Here is a 20,156-nt window from a genome sequence, read left to right as displayed (position 1 = left end):
TTTGTACCCACCATGACTTTGACCACCAGACGATTGCTGACTGGGGCTCTTGTAGTCATCAGTCTTTCTCTGCTGAGACTGAGATTGCACAGAAGTTGAACCCTTGCTTGAAGCTCCATCCCATTTCCGTTTGTTGTCACTAGAGGTACCAGAAGTAGTTGCAGCACCTATGCGCTTTGGTAACTTGTTCTGCTCCACCGCCTGATCAGTAAGACGGTGAGCCAACTGAACAACCTGCTGGATAGTGGCCAGGTTTGCTGAAGTCACATGACTTTGGATCTCTGGCACCAACCCCTTGAGATAGAGTTCAATTCGCTTAAATGGAGGGTCCACCATAGTAGGACACAATAAGGCAAGCTCATGCGATCTCTTAGTATACGCCTCAATTTCTGACCCCGTCATCTTGAGGTTGTAGAACTCGTCTTCCAGCTTATGAATGTCATCACGACTGCAGTATTCCTCCCTGATCATTTCCTTGAAAGTTTCCCATGGGGTGGCGTTGGCAGCAACCAACCCCAGCATTTGAACTTGAGCGTTCCACCATGTGAGGCCTAAACCCTCGAGAGTACCGGTAGCATACTTCACCCTGCGCGCCTCAGGGCATTCACACATTTCGAAGACTGACTCGAGCTTCTCAAACCAGTGGAGGAGACCTACTGCTCCTTCAGTGCCGCTAAAAGTAGTTGGTCGGCAGTCCATGAAAGTTTTAAAAGTGCATACGGGTGGTTGAGCGTGCTGACCTATTGTGGGCGAAAGAAAGACAGAGTTTAACACAAAAGTTGGTTCACGAGAGTAGGATTCTAAAGATCCTAGGATGAGTTTGGACTGCAGGATATACCTCCTGCGTGTGCAGCTGCAAGCGCTGCGGCAACTCGTTCGTTGATCAGAGCCGTCAACTGGGCTTGTGTCATGTTAACGCGTCCAGACATGATCTTCATATCAAGAGTAACACGAGTGAGAGAGGTTCGTGAAAGTACGATGATAGGATAGAGTAAGCACGCACGTGTTCAAGCAACAGTAGTTATACTAACCAAGCATACCATGAGCAATGTACTATGTAACTATCAAGTAGGCAATACACATAGATCATATCACCTAGAATGTCAAGCCTTGCATGTGGAGTGAAGCGTCGTTGTGAACCGTTGAGCACTGTACAGGTTATAGTCTGGTTTTAACAAAAACGTTTCTCCTTTATTAAAACCAAGTTCACTATAACCAATGGCTCTGATACCAATCTGTCACACCCCCAAAATCCACCTGCGGAGTACTACCGCTTGGAGGAGTGACTGACCAGGATCCAGCCACCAATCATATTGAACAAGCATATAAATAGTTATAAAAATCTAACCAATACAATTGGTGTTCAAACAAAACATAGTTTAAGTTGCAAGCGGAAGCATAAGTCTTAAAATTTAAACATAAGTTCAATTGTTTTCAAGTTTAACATGGCACGCAGCTATCCATGTCCCACAACGACTCTCCTCCGTGGAAGCTCCAGCTAAGTACCTATGGTCCTGCAAAGCATGTAGTAACGAGTCAACAACTAGTTGAGTGAGTTCACGGTTGGGTGTTCGTTTTAAGTTGTTTCGAAAACAGTTTCCTTTATCTGGCATCCTGCCGTGGGGGTTACCCCATAGTTAAAAGCGTGACTTGTTTATCCCGGTTACTCTGGCATTCCAGCCGTGGGGGCTACCCCATGTATACACTAGACTCGTTACCATATCGACTGCTGACTGTAGTCATGTTTATGTGCCCTGAAACTGTCAATGTCTATCATCATTGACGTGCCCCAGATCCATTAGTTCACGCCCGTCCTCTGCGGAACGGTGTGCGGTTTGTCAGACCTAAATAGCGCTATCTAACTAATGACCCGCTCGCCATTGGCCCGGCGATTAAGTCGATATAAAAGGAGGGACTTCGTGATAGAGTTTTGGTCTAGTACGAGTTATCTGTCTGTGAGGACGAGGAATTACATTCCTGAACCATTGCTGTCCTACCCAAGGAGGACGAGGAATCTACGTTCCTTAACCCCATTCCCAACCCAGGGAATCCCATGCTTTGTAGAGGGTGTGAACTCACCTTGGTTTGCTCGGCAAATACACAGAAAAGTCAATCAAGTTGTAAGTGGTCAACTACGTCCTAACATAGATACCATTCGAGTCAGGTTTGTATCCAAGTAGTGCACGTATGTTCTACACGTATTGTACACAAGTAATAATCATGGCATACATATCTAGCATGGCAGTTCAACAGTTCGCAACGAGTTCCACAGTAACATTCATGTAATAACCAAAGTCTAAGTGTGACCCAAACAGTTGGTCTCGTAATAGCACGCAAGCCCAGAATACGCATTCAACAGTAACACAAGAAGCCCATAAGTCCGGCCCAAATACCCAAGCCCGTAGCAGTGTGGAAGTCCAAATAGTGTGTACATGTATATGGTCTCGAGTCGAGACTGCAGTCTCGAGTGTAGCTTACAAGATCTCGAGTCGCAACTGAGGTGGTTTCGGGTCATGCATGTATTGGTCTCGAGTCGCAATCGGACTCGCAAGCATGGTCTCGGGTCATGATGTTTGTGTGATGATCATGTGTGGTCTCGAGTCGAGACTAGGGGTTCTCGACTCGTAACCTGTGTCGCAATCTATGTTCTCGAGTTATCGTGTTCATGGTCTCGAGTCGGAATCAGGGGTCTCGACCCCCTAGCAACTGCTGATTCTGCACAGTTGTACTATCCAATGAAATTCCAATATCATGCAACAGTGTGTACTATCCATTATAACATGTTTTGTTGTCTAACAATTAATCAAAATGGATCAAACAATCAGATTTCAAATATTCATAACACATTCATATCATACTCAACAAGTTCTTCATATATTCAAGTCATGTTCATGTTGATCATCAAACTTGTTCATCATATTTTAGGGTTTTTAGCATTAATCATGGTCATAACATGAACAACAATCAATAACACTTAAACATACTCATCTAATGGTTTCAATCATCACATAACACCGATTACATGACATTATCTAGTATATATGCAAGACGGTTTCATGAACATTAACAATAAGTGGTTTAAACCTCATTTAAACACAAGATATCATGAGCTCATTGTGCAATATATCCGAATCAAAACATATTAGCCGAATACATCATATACATAACATCATCATACAAAATAAATACCTCGCATGCATCATTAACCTACATCATTACACATCCACACCTTTAATCATGTATAAACTTAGCAAGCAAACATATTATCATAATCATCAACCCAAACACAAAACACAACATGAATCACTAACCGGTTAGGGGATAGGAAGGGTGAACTCCAAATGCCGATTCCAAGCTTGAACCGAAGACTCAAGTGTTAACCGATTGGATCCGAGAATGAGGGAGTGGAGGTTTGTGCTTCTAGGGTTTTAGTGAGAGAGAAAGTAGGAGAGTGTGTATGGTTTGCCCAAGAAAATGGCAAAGATGGCTAGGAGTGTAATATATATACTAGTTCTACATGGTGCACCCTAATGGGTTTCGGGTGTGATTAAACGGCCCAACCGGCCCAACTGTTACTGTTCACTCGAGACCGCATGGTCTCGAGTCGGGTTCTTGGTTCTCGGCCCACTTACACATATATATACATACTATTCATACAAGCACACACATAATCATATAAAAGGTTCACTTATATCATTTACTAAATTGACAAGTTAACTAGTCACATAACGTTTCAAGCAAGTTACATCAAGATACAACAAAAGGTTCTAAGTTTCGAGTTGTCACACCAGAGTTCGACACGCGAAGCACGGCGAGCCGCGAACCAATCCCGCCGACACATCATCATGACATCATCATGATGATGTCTTGATGATGTCACAACTTTGACTAATGTTTTACAAATCTGAATGTTGGGAATTGGTGTACGTAGTGTTGTTATGCATGAGAATTGTGTTTGGGCTTTGACTTCACACTGGGCCGAAACCTACAACTGGGTCGAAGCCCCCTTGCTGTTTCAATACATGTCGACGAAACAGAAGTGTTTCGTCGACTTTGTATGTGTTTCGCCGAAGACAACCGTTTCGCCGAGTCCCTATTCAGTTTCGTCATGGTCTGTGTGTCTGTGACTATATAAATAGACCCAGATCAGACAGAATAAAGTGACACAAGTGAGAGAGACAGAACTGAGTGAAAACTAGAGAGAGAAAGTTCCGGTGAGCTTTGTATTTGTCGAATATTGTACCGAAACTTTGTCGAAATCAATACACGTAACTGTTTATCACTGATATCTTTACGTATTGTTCACTTTCTCGATCTCAGTTTGCATCTCTGGTTGGATTCCGCACAACCGGGTGTGTTCGATAACAAGGTTTACGCGACTAGATCCTCCCCTAGCCGGACCTACAGTCTTTCTATAAATAAAGGGGGGAAAAGTTCTTATTTTTTGGGTATCTTAAACTACCCCTCCCTCATGCATTATAATATAGTATAGATAACACATTAAATCCCTAAACTTTACACTTGAAAACCTACTTATTTATGTAATTAGTAATTTAAACTTACACTTTACCTCCCCCCCCCCCCTTCTAAATGGACCGTCATGGGGTGGCCCCAATCAAAATGTTACTAGATCTTGCTAAATCCTTAATGATCTTGCTAAGATATTATGAGATCTTATGAGATTTACTAGAGATCATGTAGTGTACTTTCAAGATATAATACCCCATGGCGAGGGCGGACCCAAGCTTTGTTTGTCATGAGAAAATTATTCACGTCCCTCTGGCGAATGTTGAAACTCTCATCGTGCATGGAGAAAAGCGAGACGCGCCTCTGCGAATCATCAGTTGTATGAAGGCACAAAAGTGCTTAAGGAAAGGATGTGTTGCTTTCCTGGCACACGTCGTAGATAAGAAGGCTGAGGAGCCGAAACTTGAATACATTCCTGTGGTAAAGGAATTCCTTGATGTTTTTCCCGAAGATCTGCCAGGACTACCTCCGCAACGACAAGTCGAATTCCATATAGACTTGGTTCCAGGAGCCGCTCCTGTAGCCAAGGCACCCTATCGGCTTGCACCATCCGAGATGCAAGAATTATCTACACAACTCCAGGAGTTGTTGAATAAAGGATTAATAAAGCCAAGCTTCTCGCCTTAGGGAGCTCCAGTATTGTTCTTGAAAAAGAAGGATGGAACACTACGGATGTGTATGGACTATAGAGAGTTGAACAAGCTCACTGTCAAGAATCGGTACCCACTACCGAGGATTGATGACTTATTTGATCAGTTGCAAGGATCAAGCTACTATTCCAAGATGAATCTTCGATCTGGATACTATCTGTTAAGGATTCAAGAGGAAAGCATACCAAAGAGTGCATTCAAAACACGTTACGGGCATCACGAGTTCCTTGTGATGCCATTCGGACTGACGAACGCGCCAGCAGTATTTATGGATCTGATGAACCGCGTATGCAAACCATATCTCGATAAATTCGTGATTGTATTTATCGACGATATCCTGATTTACTCGCGAACGAAAGAAGAGCACGAGTAACACCTCAGAACCATTTTGGAACTACCGATGAAAGAGAAACTTTACGCGAAATTCTCCAAGTGCGAATTCTGGATTCGCGAAGTACAGTTTCTTGGTCACGTTGTGAACGAGAAGGGTATTCATGTAGACCCAGCCAAGATTAAAGCAATAAAGAATTAGGAAGCCCCCAAAACCCCAACTGAAGTTCGACAATTTTTGGGCTTAGCGGGCTATTACCGGCGATTCATCGAGAATTTCTCCAAGATAGCTCAATCGCTGACTTCCCTTACGCAAAAAGACAAGAAGTACGACTGAGGTGATAAACAGGAAGAAGCCTTCCAACTGCTCAAAAATAAGCTATGTGATGCACCGATACTATCCTTACCCGAAGGCACTGAAGACTTCGTGGTATATTGCGACCCTACGCGTCAAGGTTTGGGTTGCGTGTTCATGCAACGCCAAAAAGTCATCGCTTATGCTTCAAGACAGTAGAAAGTGCATGAAAGGAACTGTACCACTCATGACCTAGAGCTAGGCGCAGTGGTATTCGCTCTGAAGATCTGGCGACACTATTTATATCGTACTCGATGTACAATCTTTACGGATCACAAAAGCCTGCAACACATATTTGATCAAAAGGAATTAAACATGCGACAGCGACCATGGGTCGAGCTGCTAAACGATTATGACTGTGAGATTAAGTACCATCTTGGAAAGGCAAACGTTGTAGCAGACGTGTTAAGCCGAAAAGAATGGGTTAAGACCCTAAGGGTTCGAGCATTGGAAATGACTATTCGGACAAACCTCACTGCACGCATTCATGATGCACAACAAGAAGCCCTTAACGGAGAAAATCGTAGAGCTAAATATCTCCGAGATATGCTGAAGAATATGGTGCCAAACAAAGAGGGAACCTTATACTTTAAGGGCCGTATTTGGGTTCCGCTCTATGGCGGTATTCGAGAAGTCATCTTTAATGAAGCTCACAAGTCGAGATACTCGATCCATCCAGGATCAAACAAACTGTATCAAGACTTGAAGGAATACTATTGGTGGCCGAGGCTTAAAAGTGATGTTGCTATCTATGTTGAAAAATGCCTGTGCTAAGGTTAAGGCTGAATATCAAAAACCGTCCGGACTACTGCAACAGCCAGAGATACCCATGTGGAAGTGGGAGCAACTCTCGATGGACTTCATAACGAAATTACCCAGGACCCCTAGAGGGCATGATATGATATGGGTGTTAGTGGATCGATTAACGAAATCTGCGAATTTCCTACCGATCCGAGAAAAGGATAGCACTAGAAAGCCCGCTGAGCTGTACTTGAAAAAAATCGTGGCATGTCATGGAGTGCCTATCTCAATCATTTCGGACAGAGATGGGAGTTTTGTCTCGAGGATCTGGCAATCCTTCCAGGAAGCCTTTGGATCTCAATTAGATCTAAGCACGGCCTTCCATCCGCAAACAGGCGGCCAGAGCGAACGGACCATATAAACGCTAGAAGATATGTTTCGTGCATATGTTATGGATCTAGGCGGCAGTTGGGATACTCAACTACCTTTAATTGAGTTTTCCTAAAATAACAGTTACCATACGAGCATAAAAGTCGCACCGTTCGAAGCTCTGTATGGCCGCAAGTGCCGCTCGCCATTATGTTGGGCAGACGTTGGAGACAAACGTATGGTTGGTCCTGAACTTGTCCAAGAGACAACTGACAAAATCATGCAGATCCGAGAGTGCATTAAGGCGGCTCGAGATCGACAAAAGAGCTACGCTGATCGAAGACGAAAACCCTTAGAATTTTAGGTGGGAGACAAAGTTTTGCTAAAGGTCTCACCTTGGAAGGGCATAGTAAGATTCGGAAAACGTGGAAAGCTAAATCTCTGACCGTTCAAGATTTTGGAAAGAATTGGTACCGTGGCTTACAAGTTCGACGTTCAAGAAACCCAAAATGAAAAAAAAAAATTTTTGTTTTTGTTACATAACGTTACCACTGATCCCTATAATAAAAAAATCAAAAATTGTTAATTATTATTGAATTTTTACAAACATATTACCCATATAAAAAATTATCTTTTCATATTGCATCAGTATTCAACTATAATGAATCACAAATCCAAGAAAGAAAAAAGAAAAATCATTTTGATAAGTTTTGTCCAAATGGTTTTTAAATCTGCCTCACGTGAGTTAAGTTATATTTGGTTTTTTTCTTCTCAAATTTTTTTATATGATACCATACAAGTTTTAGATGGGTGAAATTGACAAGTTTTAAACTCATATTGTTAGAAAGGGGGAACGAAAAGCAAAGAGGGGGGTGGGGGGGGCATTTAGCCTTCCTCTTAATTATTTGAAGGTTTTTTATTTTTTTATTAATGATCAATTAATCTTCAATCTTAAAAAAGTAGGACTTTTTTTCAAGAATCAAAACTATGAACTTTAAAAATCAACTCTATACCAAGTCAATCCCTTAGAATTCGTGTTGAGCTTGGGCTGGTTATGGCTTGATTCACCTACATGTTTATTAAATTGTTCTTAGTCAACTCCATACTAGGTCAAGGCCTTAGTAAAAAATTGAATTTGGTTTAGGGTTGTAGTCGAGTTTGAGCTGGTTATGCCTAGACTCAAGGGCGGACCCAAGCTTTGGCTTGGGTGGGCGGGCGCCCCCCTTGAAAAAAAAAAATTTAGTGTATTTTCGAGGTAAAAATTCAGAATGCAACCCTTGAAAATTTGATTGAACCATTCGTTCGCACCCCTAGAAAATAATTTCTGGGTCCGCCACTGCCTAGACTCACCTACATGTTTATCAAATTGTTCTTAGTATATATGTAACAGAATATATTATCACTCTAAACTTCTTTCTTCATCATCACTTGTAAAATAATTACAACCATTCAAAAGCCGAAGCAAATGTTAAACCCTTGAATAAGTATTTAGATGTTACATCTATTACAAGAATCAATTACAAGATACCCTTAAAATTATAAAATGGTGTTTAATTCTGGAAAACGTCAAATCTTAATCAATCATCACAACCAACTATCTAAATTGTCGTTAAAACTAATCTTCAAATCTTAATCAATCATTACAAGGTTCAGAAGTTTAAATCCATTCCCATATAGCTTCTCTCCTTTCTGTGCAAAACTAAATATTGTTGGGTCCACAACCTCCGGGAGTTTCATCCTTGGGAGTCCAGAAACCACGTCAACAAACCACTGATGCTAACCTCAGCAGATTTTTGGCAGCACAAGGCGCCCACTCGTCCCAGTATCTGTAGCAGTCAATGATTTCTCAAACAATGGAGTAACCATCTCATTCACACAATCAAAGAATCATGGGAGGAACAAATTAGTATCAAAATACCATTTACATCCTCTATCAACAAAGGGGTCAGAGGACATCTTTTCGCCATGAAATGTTGAGAAATTCTTTATAGCCCAAGTGAACCGTGAAGACGGAAGATCATCAACATCTTGTGCATAAATCATATCAGCCACATCTGTAAATCATAAAAATTATCAAAGTTCAAACCAGTATTCGCAAAAGAAACAGATTAATTAATCAAAGGAGACTGCAAGAAGTACCTTCCATCAGTTGAGGTGATCCTTCTGAGACCAGCATCTCATAGTCTTCACGCTGTAAAATTGAAGACTAGATATAAATACATTTAAAGATTTACTGATCAACCAAAATTCAAAACACTAAAAATTCCGAAATTCAAAACCCTAAAAATTAAACAATCCACCAAAACAGTAAAACAATAACGGACGAAACTTAAATCAAATTTAACGTTACAGAAAGATCGATGGAAGGTAAATGTAAATAAATTGGTAATCTACAGTATATGTATATATAGTAGACAGCGAGAAGGGTAGTGCGTGTGCATGTGTGTGCATGTATGAATATAACACTCACCGAAGGAGTCATCGTAGAAGAGGGTGGCGGAATCGGATCCGATGAATGTCTGCTGAAAAGGGCAAAGAGCAGCTGGTATGAGCGGCGACAATTTCGAGATTCTAGGGGAATTAGGAGGCTGCATCGTATCCTATATATACGCGACTCGAAGACTTTTACACGTCACCTAACTCACCAAAATACAAGTAGGGTACTTAAGTTTTAGCTCTACAATCAATATAGTTAACATCAAAAACCTTATAAAGATACATTACCAATAAACGCCTAACTGAAAACGGACCCATTATTTGATGGAATGGTTCTGAAAGGCGACCAAGAGTTTATTCTTAGAAGTTCTATCAATAAATATTTATTACATTCATGAGAAAATATAAAAGCTCATCGTAAAATTTCTTACTTCAACAAAGGATTCCAATACAAAAAACATCTGTAGATATTTAAATAAGGTTAATCATAAATGTCATTTTTTTATTTTAGTTACCTGCATCACTTTCGCAGATTTCATCTTCGGCATGGTGATAGATTCCTATGAACAATCACCATGCTATCAACATTTAACACGCATTCTTCAGTTCCCTGCATCAGGAATCAGTCAGTATAATTAACAGCACAAAACAATATAAACCAAGAACTGAAGATAACTAACCATTGAGTCCGTACGCTACTTTCGTCAACTGGAGGCAGAAGATGCGGCGCCCTAGATGCGTCTAAAGCGACACTGGAGGCAGAAGATGCGGCAGTGGTGAACTAGGGTTTACCAACACAAGCGGCGCTGAATAAAATAGAGAATCAGGGTTTGATTATTTATAATGGTGCGTTCATGTGAGATTTTCCATTTTAACCCCTCGTTTTTACACTATTTATCTATTAGTTACCCTTCTGGCCCTTTTATTTAGTATGTTTGCTAAGACTAAAAAATTATGTAGTTATGCATATGTGCTTATGATATACTTCAAACAACACATGTTTACATTAGTTTTCACATTACATTTTCGTGTACCTCTATGTCATATTTCATCGAATTAGGTTTAACGCATTCATCCGCGTACATATACGAATTACATGGGTGGGTGGGATGTTGGGTTTCAAGCTTCAATCACACGCAAAAAAAAACTCACCAAAGGATATTTGTTTTACTGCTTAAAACCCACTTTCAATAATTGCTAAACACCACATATAAATACATACTCATGCTACGTTAATAAAGAAAAATACCAACCAACTACTTGACTCAATCAACAATGCTTAAGCCATAACCTAGACAACTACTTTACCATCCATTAAACACATAAAACATGTGACTAAATACTCTATGTTGGTGCACTTGTGTCTGTACTTTGTCTGTATTCGGTCTGATATAAACGATGTCCTGATTTGTATTGTAAGTTGACCAAGTCAACCATCCTCCGGTGTGACTTGGACAACAGTTGAAAGATGTTCTGATCGAAGGATAGCCTCGAAGGATACACCTGATCCTTCGAGGTGATCGAAAGATATGGTTCGACCATGGTTCGACCATGGTTCGACCATTAGACCTCGAAGGATGATCCTTCGAGGTCCATGCTGATCTTTCGTGTAACATGTGGTCGACAGATGATCCTTCGGACCATCTGTCGAATCCTTCGAGCAGACATGCTGAGCTGGGTATATATACCCATGCATGTGTTGAGTGTGAGTAAGTTCTGAAGTTCTGCCATTTTCACACACCCGAGAGATAGAAGCTTAGAGAGCATTCTGCCCAGAACTCACTCACACACTTAGAGAGTTTATAGAACACTTCTGTAAACATTGAGCTTGTAACCGAAACCCTCATTGCATTAATACGACTAGTGTTAATCGGTGAATCTTTGTGTGTTTGTTTCTCTACTTGCTACTAACTCGGTTTGCTTGCTAGCTTGGATTCCGCACTCGCTAGTAGGTTTGTATAACAAGGTTTAGGTTCGTAATCCTCCGCGAAACAGGGACCTACAAGTGGTATCAGAGCCTCGCTCTTTACCTTGTTTAAAACCGGGTTTTTACAAGTTGTGGTGTGTTGAAACACTTGGTTTTGCACCTGTTTTTACTAAGTTTCTTGCTTTTTCTTTGAGTAAAAACGTGTCTAAACTAACCGGGAGTGTTCAAGTTTTGGTTGGGTAACATAAAAATTGGTTTTTAGAAAACTTTGTGTTTTCCGGTGGTATTCCGGTGTGTTTCCGGTGACTGGCTTAAGGATAAGGTTATCCTTTTTGGGCAATCTTTCAAAAGTTGGTGGGAAAGTTGATCTGACATCCCCTTTTGCCGAAAGTTTGACCTTACCAACCTGTCACCTTTTCACCAACCTTTCACATCAAAGTCAGTTGTGTCAGAGCCTCTCGAAAGATATCTTTCGACATCGAAAGATCATCCTTCGATATCTTTCGATCAAGGAGGGCTCGAAAGATTTATATCCTTCGACCCATCCTTCGAAGTCTGAAACATATCCTTCGACAGAGGAATCTTTTCGAAAGACTAGTGTCCGAAAGATTAGGATCCTTCGTATTGGTGAATCTTTCGAGATCTATTGTTCGAAAGATAAGGATTTGGCTCGAAAGATAAGGATCTTTCAAAGGGAATCTTTCGAGTTCTTGAATCTTTCGAAATCATTGTTCGAGAGTCAACAGTAATCTTTCGAGTACTGTTGATCCTTCGAACAAGGTTATATCTTTCGATTGAGGTTTGTTTATTGTTAACAAGTTTCTGTGATTTCAGATCTTTCGACCAGGATCCTTCGGTTGTGTTATCTTTCGGATCATTCTTACTTAGCATTTATTTTGCTTATCTATCATGAATCCGAGTTGGTGGGGAAGTCCGGCTCCAGACAGTGGAAAATACATGAATACTAGTCAATCTCCATCATGGGCCGAATCTCCGGTATCTACATCCTCACAAACAAATGCCACTCCAGCTGGTCAATGGGCGTTTGTTTCAAATCAAACTCCGAGTATTCAAAGTCTTCTTCTAAGCGAAAGTGAAACCGGAAGTTTGAACAGGCCTCCAAAGTTGATGCATCTTCATGAATATCCAGGATGGGTTGATCGTTTCCATACATACATTCTTGGTCAAAATACAGAGTTGTGGTTACGGTTCATTACGGAATTCGATCAAACTATCGAGGTTGCTGCTTCTTCGACAGCTACATTTGCCGATCTTCCTGATGATCAAAAGAAGACGTATGACTTAGAAAAGAAAGCATACGCTATTCTTACTCAAGCACTGAGCAAGGATATTTATCATCAGTTCGTCAGTTTCAAGACTACGAAGAAGCTGTGGGATGCCTTGAAGACAAGAGGAGTAGGTAATGAAGCCACACGTCAACTACGACGAGATCTACTGAAGAAAGAATTCGATGGCTTCACATGTATGGATAAGGAGTCCTTGGGAGATATGACAAGCCGTTTCTATCACCTGCTTACTGAGCTGACAAACTTTGAAGTCACAACGACTCCAACAGAGGTGGTAAAGAAGTTTGCCGATGCATTGCCTCCTCAATGGAATAACTTCCTGGAAATCTTGAAGTACAACGGAACGTTGAGAACTACAAATATCAACGATTTCGTGCAGCTTCTGGAGAACAAGGATCAGGAAGAAACGTTAAAGGCAAAGAGAGTTGCAGTGCCACAGAATCCAGAGATGTATTATGGCACCTCCACTTCTTCATCTGCAAAAGCCGGTTCACATGCTCCACTTCAAACGGCGTTTGTCACAAGCACGGATATGTACGGCAATCCAGTGCAAGTTCCTGTAAAGCCGCCTCCAACCACAGATTTGTATGGAAATCCAATACAACCACCTCCTCCTCCTCCTGTTCAACAACCACAATATGCCTGTTATGGAGGAACATCATCTTCTGCAGGTCAACAATCAAAGCCAAATACAGTACAGCTTGACACTTCAAGTTTCTCTAAAATCAGTGTAGAAGTAGCTAAGGAACACATGGAGCTGCTTAACACTGTAGTGAGCGCGTACTGTGGGTTGATAGAAGGTCAGATTGGAAATATTAATCTGACACAAGAAGATTACAGGCAGATTGATAAGGAAGAGATGGACTTGATGGATATCAAGTGGGCCTTTGCGAGTGCTGTGAGAAGAGCAAAGGATTGGATGGAAAGTACTGGAAGAACCAGCTTGGAAAGTAAGCGAGACACCAAGTATGGGTTCGATAAGCAAGCTGTTAAGTGCTTCAACTGTGGTGAACGGGGCCACTTTAAACGGGAATGTACAAAGCCAGCCCAGCACGGGAATCAAAACCCCTTCAGGAACCAAGGCAACCAGCAGAACAGAAACAATGATCGTACATTGGTGCCTGTCAACAACCAAACCAACCGAGCACTTGCAGTTCAGGTGGATGAAGGTTGTGACTGGTCAATCCAGTTGGGTGGTGATGCTCCTGATGGAACAGCATGTTTTGCTCAGATTGTGAAGGAGCTGGTTCACACCAATGGTGGAGAATCTTCTGCCAGTGGTGATGAATCGTCTGAAGATGAAGACTCCTCTGGATACAGCAGGAGTGTTGATGAAGAATCATCCAACTCTGGTGATGATCATGTGGGTGAGACATCTAATGTTTCGGATGATATTGACATTGATGAACTCTTGGGGGAAGCTGTAGCAGAAACTCAAAGAAGATCTATTCTGGTGGATCAAGCTGCTCACTCTTCGTCTTCTCTCCATTCAGCCTTTATGGCTAATGTCGACGGTTCATCAAGTCAGGTATGTGTCGATGAACCCACTGCTGTTAATTGTGATGAATGTGCTAGGTTGCATGCTAGATGTGCTGATCTTGAGAAAAGTATGTCTGAGTTGCAAAGCAAACATGATGCTTTACAAGCTAGTTTGTTTGACTTGCAAGACAAACATACTACTGTGAATGAGAATTTGAGTGACTTGCAAAGTAAGCATGACGCTTTGCAAGAAAAATATGATGTGACCTTTCTCCACAATCAGAAGTTGACTGTGGATCTCTCTAAATGCACAGAAGCCAACATGTTTTATGAAAACCATGAAAAAGAATTTAAGTCAGTAATTGAAACATTAAAGAAGGATAAAACTGAACTGACTAAAATGGTTTCAAGAAAACAAACTGATATTAATTTGTATATATCTCGCCTTGAGAGTATGCAAAAAGAGATGGCTTGTGTGAAAACCGAAAGTGATGCGATCCGACTCAAGCTAGACAGTTATTTGAGTTCTAGCTATGTGTTAGATCACATCATTGACGTTCAGAAGGAAAAGAGAGATGTCACATGTATAGGCTACAAGAAGTGTCCACCACCAGTGAGACATAACTATGACGCCATGCCTGATGAAGAGGACAGGGTTTTCTTTGAACCTACTGTGCCTCTAGATGTTAAGGAGTTTGCTGCAGGACTCGGATACCAAAAGGAAGTATCCTTAGATTCAGATGTGTCAGCAGATACATTTGTGAGTGCTGAACAGAATCAAGATCCTCCAGTTGTGATTGAGGATGCTGATTCGTCTGATGATGAATCTGACGATACTGTCCCAGCAAAGTCTGATGCAGTAGCCAAAAACGAGGACATACCTCTTGAGAATCACATTCTATGTGATCCCCCCGTCAAACCCGCTAAGACTGTTGCAACTGAGTCCTCGTCTGAGAAGGAGTCGGAGAGTGTGAATTTGCTGTACACTCTAGTTGGTGATGATAAAATTTACTCAGACAAAGATTTTCCCATTAAGAATGTTAATCAATCCTTAATCTGCAAAGTCTTTGAAAATTCGACGAGTAAGTTTTTGGGAAAGGCAGGACCTAAAGTTACAGTCACCCAGTGTCCTCCAATCCCAAAGGCTGAAGTTCGAAAGCAATTTGGCAACAAGAAATTGCCAACAGTGCCAACACAGCAAAATCACACCAAACCCAAAGGTAAAGCACCGGCTCCAGTGCAAAAGAAGCCGAACCAAAAGAAGAAGAAGAATGTTAACTTTGTGAAATCGACGGGAACAGACAAAATTGAGAAGTTTGAAAATCAATCTAACTTAGATTTTGTCAAGAAAGCTTTTGTCGAGAAAAGAAATGAACCAAGTAGTTCAAAACCTAGTACCTCGGGTTCACAAAGTTCAACATCATCGGCTAGACGATCACATGATTCTTCGGGGTTTGTAGAACGAAGATCATGTTTTGAGTGTGGAACCATTGGGCACATTATTAGAAACTGCCCATATCTTCATAAGCAGAAAGGAAAGGTTGATGATCCCCGTGGTAAGACTGACCGTAAGCCATCTGTTTCCACAAAACAAGATCCCCGACTTGTAAAAGAAAGGGAAAAGAAACAGAAACGGCAACAGGTCAAGAAAATTGAAAAAGCGATTAAAACCGATGTGGTTCATAAACAATCTGTTGTTGTAAAACCAGAAAATGAGTTTCCTGGCGAGCAAAAGAGAAAATGATAGTACATCAGTGGTCTATCCAAACCTCTTTAAACCTTAAATGCAAAACGATAAGCAGCTCTATATAAGATGTATCGGTAGGCTCACAATCATTTTAAAGTGTGCAGGGTGATATAAATCTTAATCGACTGAAGATCAGGTGGGAACCATTCATTGGCATATGGTCTTAGTACCGAAATTTCGTTTGATAGATTGCCGAGGTTCTGAGATATTCGGTCTTTATGCTGCTTATCATCTGGGTATCATGGTTGTATCTTTTACCGAAAAATAACGGGGACGCAAGTCTAGATCTTCCATGATACTATACATACGTGTACATATTACATACTGCATTCGACCTCAATAAGTGATAAACAATCACATGTCCAAATCAAATAAGTGATAAAATATCACATTTATCCGGGTGTCAAGTTCGTCTCTCTGCTGTACGGAAGTACTGACCTGTTCACGGACTTGCACCTGTGCCCTCATGCATACGAAAATCAAGTTCCTCATCAATAAGTGATTATATCACAAAGGACTTGTTTTCAAATCAAAATAAGTGAGTATCTCACAATTTATACGGTCAAACAGATGATAATCGGTATACTCACCGGTAAGATGAACACTCGTGCATACCTTGATACGGGAATGTGTCGTGATGTGGATGAACACCGGTCGGTAAGTATAAATCATACCTTAACGTATCCCCTCGCCATGATTACATCTGATAAGTTGAGCTTAAGTGGACAACAATACCGATAATTGTTATAGGATGCTTATCTTAATATTAACTAACTGAACAACAAGAGTGTTTTGGCATGACCGTACACTGATATGATTCTCTTACCCTCGAAACTCGCAAAAAGAATGTTTGTATATATTTATTTATTTACTGCTTAACTTTTATTGTTTTTCTTTTAAACAGTTTCGTCGTTTGGTGCATATCAGCACGACATTAGCGGTGATGTCGTTTGATAACACTCAAAGGATTTTAAATTGTTATCTTTTAATTTCAAAAACACGCCTAAAATCCGTGTTTTAATATAAACTTTATAAAAGCCAAAAAGATTTTATTTCTGCTTTATTTTCGATCGTACGATGTTGGAGCTCAAGTCTTCGTTACCTGAAACCTGACTGAAAACCGAACTGACTAAATCTTCATAAACGGTCAAAATTTGCAGATTTTGAAAGTTAGAATTTAAAATTGATAAATTTATTAAACTTTCAAACTGTCGGACGGTGTTTGATTTTGACATGGTCACTCGTGTGTCATTTGTTTATACTATTCCAAGCAGTTGTTCTCATTACGCGTTTAGATTTCTTGCATGTGCAGATTCTAAAGGCTAGGAGAACATGGTCGATGACAAGCCTTGGAATGAAGACACGACGAGAAGGCGCTCAAAAGATGAAGATGATCGAGTTGCTGCTGGCCATCATCAACACCACAAGGATCTCACTTCATAAAGATAAAGTCTTTTCACGAGCATAACTCAAGGGGGAGCTTATGTTAAGGGGGAGTTTGTCAACACACTTCCTACATGATACGGGTAGTTTGTTGATACACTCTCTACTTTCAAGACGTGAAGACTTTGAAGATCCTCCGACATTGAAGACATGATAGGACATCAGAGTCTTGAAGACTTGAAGACCAAAGACCGTCGAAGTTCAAGACGAGTCTACACTTTTAGAAGAACAAGACAAAGATTAGAGATCAAAGACAAAGCTACAGCCAAGGGGGAGTTTGTTGGTGCACTTGTGTCTGTACTTTGTCTGTATTCGGTCTGATATAAACGATGTCCTGATTTGTATTGTAAGTTGACCAAGTCAACCATCCTCCGGTGTGACTTGGACAACAGTTGAAAGATGTTCTGATCGAAGGATAGCCTCGAAGGATACACCTGATCCTTCGAGGTGATCGAAAGATATGGTTCGACCATGGTTCGACCATGGTTCGACCATTAGACCTCGAAGGATGATCCTTCGAGGTCCATGCTGATCTTTCGTGTAACATGTGGTCGACAGATGATCCTTCGGACCATCTGTCGAATCCTTCGAGCAGACATGCTGAGCTGGGTATATATACCCATGCATGTGTTGAGTGTGAGTAAGTTCTGAAGTTCTGCCATTTTCACACACCCGAGAGATAGAAGCTTAGAGAGCATTCTGCCCAGAACTCACTCACACACTTAGAGAGTTTATAGAACACTTCTGTAAACATTGAGCTTGTAACCGAAACCCTCATTGCATTAATACGACTAGTGTTAATCGGTGAATCTTTGTGTGTTTGTTTCTCTACTTGCTACTAACTCGGTTTGCTTGCTAGCTTGGATTCCGCACTCGCTAGTAGGTTTGTATAACAAGGTTTAGGTTCGTAATCCTCCGCGAAACAGGGACCTACACTCTAACCTCTGACCTATTTCAGACCCGTATCCATGACCTGAACTGAACCCGTCAACATTATCCAACATTCACCCCCATAATCTTGACGTTGGCTTCTTCTCCTTAACTGAAACACACATGTTCATAGCTCGCTTGCTTGATCGTTCACACAGATCCGACTCTATTTTTACTCTGGATTCTTGCTCAATCACTTGCTAACTTGATATTCGTTGTTTTTTTACTCACCTACTTTGGCAGCCCTATAGCTCTTTCACTCAGTACGGTTTGTTACCAATTCCACACCTAAACAACATCTCGTTCAACTCTTGAATCCCACAGGTAAGCCGCTTCCCGATCACCTCACAACGCTCTCTTTCTCATGACTACAACTTGAGGTGCTTGCTACTTGCTTCCATTTTTTACGGCCCTTATTTTCCTTTTTGACTTGAATCGTGACTTCAAAATTCAGATTTGAAATTGAATTATAACTCAATACTTATCCACCGAACCATTGTGAAACCACCATTTTCAATATTAAATTGTAGTTCATAATATTATTCCAAAGAAAGAAATCCGACTTTGGCTTGTCTCTTCTTCCTTAATCTGATGGTAACCACAACTTCTTCACTTCCATGCCTTTTCGAAAATATTGCTCGACAATCTCTATCAACACCAACGAATCGCACAGATTCGTTTCCACTTTTTGTTCATACATAACACACTCACATTCATGTAGAACACCTTTTTTTCTTTGGTTTCCTCTTCTTAACCAAATCACATAGAATCCTTCTTCAACGAATCACGCAGATTCTTTTTGTGGCTCCCATTAATTAAACACATAAAACATGTGACTAAATACACTAACCCCTGACCCGTTTCAGACCCGTATACAGACCCGAACCGAACCCGTCTAGATTATCTGTAGGTCTCGATACGGATCGTCAAATTTCTTGTTTCGGGTGCCGTAGCGAGTGCGGAATCCAAGCTACGACACAAACCGAGCGAGAGAATGAACAATACCCAAAGATATTTTACGACTAACGGTTTTATGTATTGATTTTGACAGAGTTTCGGTACAAGATTCGACTAATACAAAGCAACCCGACAACTCTCTCACTACACTCTCTCTCTCTATCTCACACAGTGTGTCTTCAGCCTGCATATATATAGACTGGGTCGACGAAACATGGTGTCGACTAAACATAATTTAGCCGATGAAAGAACATGTGTTTCGTCATGCAGATCTGCATGGAACAGTTAGGCATTATAAGCCATATTAATTCATCACATGACATCATCATGATGTCATGGTGATGTGGCGACGAATAACGGTTTGCGGCTCTTCGTGCTTCGCGTGTCGAACTCTGGGGCGCAGGACGGAGAAATGTCGCAACGTCGGTATTGAGCCGAACCTAACCGAGTCGAACCGAATCGAGTCGAACCAAACCGAGTCGCGTCCACATAATATGTATCAACAAACTCCCCCTTGGACGCTACTCGTGAGGTTCATCTTCCATGTCTTCCATTTCGGAGGATCTTTAAAGTCTTCACGCGTCGTAAGTAGAAAGTGAATCAACAAACTCCCCCTTTCATTTAGGAATTGTGTTAACAAACTCCCCCTTAAAATAAACTCTCCCTGGAGTTATGCTCGTGAATCTTTTGATCTTCGATACTTTCGATCCTTGTGGCATTGATGAGTGGTTAGCGGCAACTCGATCATCTTGATCATTTGAGTGCATCAATGTCGTGTCTTCATCCCAAAGCTCGTCTTCTAACACGTTCTCTTTGCTTTTAGCTGGTCCTGATGCCGCATCTGCACATACAAGAAAGCTAAACGTGTAATGAGAACAACGCTTGGAATATAGTTAACGTAAATAAACGACACACATATGACCATTTTTCAATCAACTACCGTCCGACAGTTTGAAAG

The 20,156-nt window shown here is 41.1% G+C and overlaps 1 protein-coding gene across 4 annotated transcripts; it reads right to left on the bottom strand.

Moving 5' to 3' along the window:
- Window positions 1–8,433: 8,433 nt before the first annotated feature.
- On the bottom strand, window positions 8,434–10,210 carry LOC110905316 (ubiquitin carboxyl-terminal hydrolase 12-like). 4 transcript variants are annotated; one of them, XR_004878404.1, is made up of 7 exons: window positions 10,089–10,210; window positions 9,924–10,018; window positions 9,697–9,743; window positions 9,443–9,608; window positions 9,112–9,163; window positions 8,891–9,026; window positions 8,434–8,798 (listed from the first exon to the last, which is right to left on the bottom strand). XR_004878404.1 is itself a non-coding variant. In XM_035982666.1 (5 exons), the coding sequence occupies exons 3-5, from the start codon at window positions 9,452–9,454 to the stop codon at window positions 8,860–8,862; spliced, it is 231 nt and encodes a 76-aa protein (XP_035838559.1). In that variant the 5' UTR covers window positions 9,455–9,608; window positions 9,924–10,018; window positions 10,089–10,210; the 3' UTR covers window positions 8,434–8,859. The 4 variants fall into 4 exon arrangements, 2 of the variants coding, with proteins under 2 accessions (XP_035838559.1, XP_035838560.1); XR_002573023.2 differs by having other exon boundaries at window positions 8,434–9,026; XM_035982666.1 differs by lacking the exon at window positions 9,697–9,743 and having other exon boundaries at window positions 8,434–9,026.
- Between the last annotated feature and the right edge of the window lie 9,946 nt (window positions 10,211–20,156).

Source organism: Helianthus annuus, chromosome 14 (assembly GCF_002127325.2).
Source record: "Helianthus annuus cultivar XRQ/B chromosome 14, HanXRQr2.0-SUNRISE, whole genome shotgun sequence".
NCBI lineage: Eukaryota > Viridiplantae > Streptophyta > Magnoliopsida > Asterales > Asteraceae > Helianthus > Helianthus annuus.
This window is presented reverse-complemented; position numbering and strand designations above follow the sequence as displayed.

Excerpts from the sequence above, each read along its gene's own strand:
- LOC110905316 (XM_035982666.1), bottom strand. Across the intron at positions 9,027-9,111 it reads ATCACCTCAACTGATGGAAG|ATGTGGCTGATATGATTTAT; the intron begins GTACTTCTTGCA and ends TATGATTTACAG.